The 6,673-nt window shown below is 51.9% G+C and overlaps 1 protein-coding gene across 5 annotated transcripts in view; it reads left to right on the top strand.

Moving 5' to 3' along the window:
• Positions 1–5,582, top strand: part of CAMK2A (calcium/calmodulin dependent protein kinase II alpha) — a 70,280-nt gene extending 64,698 nt beyond the window's left edge. For 4 of the 5 annotated variants that reach the window (XM_026454440.1, XM_026454441.1, XM_023226975.2 and 1 more), the window contains 2 exons: positions 1,855–2,083; positions 2,361–5,582. In XM_026454440.1, coding sequence (XP_026310225.1) covers positions 1,855–2,083; positions 2,361–2,364 — 233 coding nt within the window. In that variant the 3' untranslated portion in view covers positions 2,365–5,582. Of the gene's footprint in view, positions 1–1,854; positions 2,113–2,360 lie in introns of all 5 variants that reach the window. The other variant, XM_031935489.1, reaches the window with a different exon arrangement.
• The last annotated feature ends 1,091 nt before the right edge of the window (positions 5,583–6,673 follow it).

The raw sequence follows: 6,673 nt of genomic DNA on the forward strand, positions 1-6,673 counted from the left end.
TATCTATCTATCTATCTATCTATCTATCTATCTATCTATCTATCTATCTATCTACCTACCTACCTACCAACCAGGTTATGAGACTGGCTATTTTTCATATTTTTTGTAGAGACAGGGTTTCACCTTGTTGCCCAGGCTGGTCTCGAACTCCTGGGCTCACGCAATCCACCTGCCTCGGTCTCCTAAACTGTTGGAATTACAGGAGTGAGCCTCAGCTCCCAGCGGAAACTGACTTCTTTTAGATTCCACTGCATTTTTTCAGGAATTAGCCCAGCTTGGGACAAGTCAGATTGCTTCTCTGGACCTGAGTTTGCATATCTGTGGAATGGAGATACATTGGTCTTGTATGCCTCCAGCCCTGAATGCTGTCAGGGACACTTACAGAGCCCTCCTCAGATTCTACAGTTGGGCTGCTGGGTGACCTCTGACCTCTGAGGTCACTCCCAAGTCTATGATGCTGTAACTCTACATTCTGTATGTCTGAGAGCCCAGATTCTAAGTCTGTTATTCTGTGGTGCCTAAGACTTGGTGATTTTAAATCCTTTATCCAAAGCCTGGGTGTAGCGTGCTTCTGATATTAGGGGATGGGTGCTATTGGATATTTTCTGCAATACTGAAAAAAAAAATACGTTTTACATTTTTCAGGAAATAAGTGGCTCACAAACCTGGCTTGGTACCAGGATCAAGGGGTAGGGAAGGAGAAGGGATATTTTTAATATTAGAGGTTCTTGAACTGGGCTCTCTAAGGGTGGGGTTGAGGAAGCTGTTTTAAGTCAGCGCCTCCCATGATTCAGACCTATATTTGGGCTACACAAAGGGAAGGGCTCCTCTCAGGTCTGAGATATAGATCACCACTGTCCGACCCCTCCCTGGGTCATTGTCTTTCTATGCTTTCATTTTCTATCTTGAGGAAAACATCGAGTTTCTAGAATTAATATAGTAATACTAATGGTGATGCCCCACGTTTCAAGCGGTGGAAGCTGGTGTCAGGGACTTTGTCGGCCCTATCATGATTCCAAGAGCTATGCATCTCTCCCTAACATTGGAAAGCCCCATGACCTCACCCCGTGACTATCAATACTGTTCTTATCATTTCAAGGTTCTAAGATTCTACAGTTCTCATACTCCCCCAAGTTTCCGCAATTCTGTATATCTATAGTAGAAGTGGCTAACAGGCCCACGGGCCGTGTCTGAACTGTAGATATGTTTCACTTGGCTTGCACGATGTTTTAAATTTGAATTAGATGCCAATAATAAAAAATGAAGAGTTTTCATATAAAAATTCAGATTTCCAGATTCTCTTGAATGTCAACACCGGTCTCACTCGCATAGCAACCACCAGGGAAGCTGTGTGCAGGATACCCGCTTTAGGTGGGACAAGACATTCTATTCGCCACAGTCCCCATCCCTCACTATCGCCTCCCTGACCCAGAGGCAAAGGGTCAGTTGTCATTTAGCATCTTATACCCGGCTCAGCCCCCGTTGTTTATGTGCCTGCCTGGTACCTGGGGAGATCCGGATTTGAGACTCTGCTCAGAGCTTATCGGGTTCTGTAATCCTCTAGGCTTATTCCATGTGGCTAATAGTCATGATTCTAACATTCCATTTTCCCTTGTTTGATGAATTCTGCATGTCTGAACTCCACTGTATCTAAGCTGGGATGTGATGTCCCCATCATCTAGAAGTTCTACCTCGATGCCAGGTAGCTGAGCCCTGCCACAGAGGACCCCTCCCTACAAATGGGGCAGACAGGGTGCGTCCATTGAGAGGGCCGCTGGGAGTGGAGGAAGTGAAGAAAGTGAGACAGGAGGCCCCCGGTTGCATCTCCTCTGCCCCTCCCATCCCCGTCTCCAGTGTGGTCCCGGAACAGCAAGCCCGTGCACACCACCATCCTGAATCCCCACATCCACCTGATGGGCGACGAGTCAGCCTGCATCGCCTACATCCGCATCACGCAGTACCTGGACGCCGGCGGCATCCCACGCACCGCCCAGTCGGAGGAGACCCGTGTCTGGCACCGCCGGGACGGCAAATGGCAGATCGTCCACTTCCACAGATCTGGGGCGCCCTCCGTCCTGCCCCAGTAAGAATCCTTCCTTCCCACCTCCCAGGGTAATGTAAGGGATGGGAGTGTTGCCCTGGAGGGGGTTATGTCAGGGAAGCCGCTGCCTTCAGCTCTGAAAGGCTGCAGAACGGAGTGGGAAGACCCCAAGAAGTTGGGGCAAGGCCTGCAGGTCTGAGGGAAGAGCTGGGCAGGAGCCACCGGGGACCGCTTGGACTCCAACTAAAGCGGCAGGGTGGGTGGGTTGCCCAAGCAGGAAACACCATGCCCTGAGAAGCACCCCGTGTGTGTCTTACAGCTGAGGGACCAGGCCAGGGTCACTGCGTTGCTGTGCCGCAGAGATCCACTCTGTCCGTGGAATGGAGCTGCTGGTTCTCCCAGGTGGATTTTGCTGGAATTCTCCCATCTCATCACCCCACCACCGTCACTTCTGTACCTGCATCAAGAAAACTTGCTTGTTCACAAAAGTCATTGCAACTTCAGAGCGAATGGCCACATCTCCCCACCTCTCACCCCCCCCCCTCCTGCCAGGCTGGGGCTTCCTCAGGCATGGGTGCCCACGGCACTGGCCCCCTCTCCCCAGCCTCGGCTGCTGTCCGCCTGGCCTGTCTTGGGCTGTAGGCTAGAATGCCCAGGCCGTGTGTGCACTAGTGGCTGGGGAGAAGGAGGGATGGCATGGTGAGGAAGGCAGCATCTGCCCGTCCCTCTCCCAGACCTCTCCTATTCCAGTGTCCCCGCGGAAGGGCAGATGACACTCCCTTCCCCCTAAGCCAACCGCCCTGAAGGAGTGGGGAGAAGAGCATATGCCAGGAGCCTCCTGCCTCAAAGTGCTCCCCTAAGTCTTCTCTCTCCTGTGCTGACCTCAGGGTGGTCTGACCCTTCCCTCAGTGTGGGGGACGTGGCCCTCTCAGGTGCCCCTACTTGCTTTCTGCTTCCTTCTGGTGAAGTCCACCTCCAACATTAACCCGCCCGCCCCACCTCACCGTTAACCCTGGAGAATTCCAGCTTCGTCATATCTCAGAGAGGGAATCTAATTGTTTTTGGGGGGCAAAAGAAAGCAACGTTTAGGTATCACTTCTACTTGGACCGCATGCCTTTTTATAGCCAAATTTCTGTGTATTTCGTAAATGGATTTCGCGTTAATGGATATTTATGTAATAACTAAACTTCTCAGATTATTGTGAGAAGGGTCAGGTTGGAAGGGGTGTAGGAAGAGGGGTGAGGGGTAGTTTTTTTTCTGTTCTAGCTTTTTTTTTGTTTTTTTTTTTTTTTTTGTCATCTCTGAGGTGGACCTTGTCACCTGTGGTTATTGGGGCCGAGGCAGACTCAGCTCCGGGGAGAAGGGCCTCTCTGCCATTTTGGTCCCAAGGTGTACTGACACAGGCGTTCCTTTTGGGACTGTGGAAGCATCAGATGCCAGCACTGACTCAGGAACAGCAAGTCAGGGCAGAGAGGAGGAGGGAGGCTGTCAGGATGGAAATACCTGGACTTTTCTTTGCTTCCCTCCCAAACTGGGGTCTTCACTACTGAACTTCCCAGGATTTCATCTCACCATATCAGTGCGCCACCCCCAGTGCCCCCACCCACCTCTGGGGGGCCCGTGAGCATGTGTCTCCATTGCCTCTCTCCCCTTGACGTCTGATGACCACAGCAGAGCACTGGGAATTTCTACTCTTCATGCCTCATCCTGCAGCCTCGGGTTCGCATTCTCCCTTTTTTTTCCTCTTTCCCTCTTTCCCTGGGATTGACTCTGAGTGGAATACCTTGGCACATCCACTAGGATCTACTGTCTGCACTGTTTTCTTTGCATGACTTTATATGCAGTAAGTATGTTGAAAACAAATGAAAAGAAGAAAACACTCAACAAAACCAATCTACATGTTTTGGACTTAAAAAAAAAATAGAGGTTGTATTCTCAGTGTCCGACTCGGAATTATGTTGCTGCCTCTCTGTGCTTTTGGCCTCTGTGTGGCCGTGTTTTGCCAGCATGAGATACCGTCCCCTCTGGAGGATTTTAGGGGAGGAAGAGCCACGTCCCCAGGGATTGGAGGAGGCTCCGGTACCCTCGACCCTCCTGGGTGTTGCTTGGAGCAGAACTGGTGAGGATGTTTGATCCAATACTTTCTGAGCTCTCCCCAATCACCAGCTGTCTGCTGGATTCTTTTCTCAAGTCCTGCTGCCCAGGTCCAGGTGAGACAGGCAGCGCCAGGTCTGCAGGCCAGGAGAGAGGCTGCCCAGGCCTCCTGGTTTCCAAGCTGGCCCATCACTGGCCTCTGTCCTTGGCAGAGACCTTGCTGCCCAGGCCCAGGTCGGGCTGTTGGCCTGCCCTGGGCCCAGAGGGCTTCCCAGTAAGGCCCAGTGATCCCATTATCCCAGGGGCAAAACCACCTGTCCCCCTTGTGAGCTGCCAGTTCCCTACAGCCATCCCCAGTCAAGGGTGAGGGTGTGGCCTTCACCAGGGGCTGCTGCAATCACAGAGCAAGGTCTGAGCTCTTCTTCGGCCTCAGTTTCCTCATTGGTTAAAAGGGTTCTTTGTTCCCATCCAACCGATGAAGGAGCAAACCTCTGGCGATATGAAGTCTAATTTACCTGCAGGAACTGGCAGGGATAGTCACTGGCTGGACTCCTGTTTACTACTAGACCTGGTCAGGCTCCATCCCCTCCCCGACCTGCCCCTGATTCCCCTCTTCAGTGCTTGTCAACTGCTTTTCAGCAGTGGACTGCAGGGGAAAGAGCAGTTATTTGGGGTGAGTAGGCTTCAATTCCCAGCTCTGACCAGACTTGCTGTGTGACCTTGGGCAAGTTCCTTCCCCTCTCTGGAGCTTGGTGTCCCCACCAGAGGAAACTGAGCTGGAGGAGCCCGAGGTCCTGCCTTTTATTGGCTGACACACCTCCTGTCCACTGTGTCCCTCTCCAAGTGCCAGAGAAGTGGAGGCACATCGCTACCCCAGGCTGACATGGCCCCACTGTGAAGGCCACACCTGTGGGTGGGTAGCCACCTGGTGCCACCACAGGGCACCAGGAACAATCCTGATGCGGCAGGCAGGGGAGACTCACAGAAAAATCTGCCCAGAGCCCACCCTCACCAGACAAACTCTGTGCTCCTCCAAAACTTCCTTTAGATGCAAAAAAAAAAAAAAAAAAAAAAAATCCAAACCCAAGTCAAAACCTTGGCTCCAGCATGCAAACATGTTTACAGGAAACTATTCTCCTGGGTTTGTGCCCACCATGGTGCGAATCCTGACCCAGGGCCTCCTGTCTCCCTTCAAAGGGAGACCCTTTTGGGGGATGAGTTTGCCAGACTCCCCGTGCTGGTTTCTTTGTTACTATTTGTTTGGGGTTTTGTTTTAGTTCTTTTTTTTTTTTTTTTCTTTCTTTTCTTTTTTAAAAATATGTGGCTGTGAACTTGAATGACCACTGCTCAAACTTTCTGCTATTGGCGGGGGTGGGATGGGAAGAAGGGGCGTCTGTTTTATTCTTGGTGTTTTCAGTGCAATAAATAGCTACAAACTTCTGTGCACTCTGTGTGTCCCTGTCTTGGTCAAGCCCCTGCGCTGGGAGGTTTTTGTTCGTTTCCAGTTCTAGATCTGCCCCATGGCAAAAATAAAAGTCCCGGTCTTCATTCTGATTGGACCAACTCTGGTCACATGCTCAAGGCTGAACCAGTCACTGTGGGATTATGCCTGGACCACGTGCCCCACCTGTAGAGCCAGGGATGGAGTTAGCTTTCTCCCAGGTACATGGGGTACCCTCAACAAGAGCAAAGAGGTGGCTATGGGTTGCTGAGCAGCCAAGAGTTAAAGTCTCCCTCGGGCCTTGGGGCAAGGTTCTTCTCCTCTGGCCCTCAGTTTCCCTGTACAATGTGGAGGTTATTCCACAAGTCCCCCACCCATTCTCCTCCCTCAGCCCAGCCTCACAGACAAGTGCCCAGGACTCACCATGCCGGAGAGTGCTTTAAAGAATGGGGAAGGGGAGGAAGGGTTTTTTTTCTGAGACAGAGTCTCACTCTTGCTCTGTTGCCCAGGCTGGAGTGCAAAGGCGTGATCTCAGCTCACTGCAACCTCTGTCTCCCAGCTCCAAGCAATTCTCCTGCCTCAGCCTCCTGAGTAGCTGGGATTAAAAGCGTGCACCACCACACCTGGCTAATTTTTGTATTTTTAGTAAAGACGGGGTTTCATCATATTGGTTAGGCTGGTCTTGAACTCCTGACCTCGTGATCCACTCACCTCAGCCTCCCAAAGTGCTGGGATTACAGGCGTGAGCCACCGCACCTGGCAGAGGAAGGGTCTCTTTACCCATAAACATATGTCTGGACCTAGTGCCTGGGACACTTTGGTCCTTGGAGCCTGAGCTGCTGGCCTCTGGCGGGGTAGAGCCAAAGTGGATGCAGAGGCTTTGGCCACCTTCAGGCCACGGAAGAGTGACCAACCTTCCCAGCTACCTGTGTGAGATTTTTAGTGCCCAAACCAGGACAGCACCAGGCCAACCAGACAAGCTGGTCACTCATCCATTGCCCAGAGACCTGGATGCCACGAAGCCAAGGAAAGGTGCCCATCGGAGCCCACAGTTCCCTCTAGACCATACCCCAGGTGCCTGGGACTCCAGAATCCC

The sequence above is a fragment of the Piliocolobus tephrosceles genome, chromosome 4, assembly GCF_002776525.5.
Source record: "Piliocolobus tephrosceles isolate RC106 chromosome 4, ASM277652v3, whole genome shotgun sequence".
Taxonomy (NCBI): domain Eukaryota; kingdom Metazoa; phylum Chordata; class Mammalia; order Primates; family Cercopithecidae; genus Piliocolobus; species Piliocolobus tephrosceles.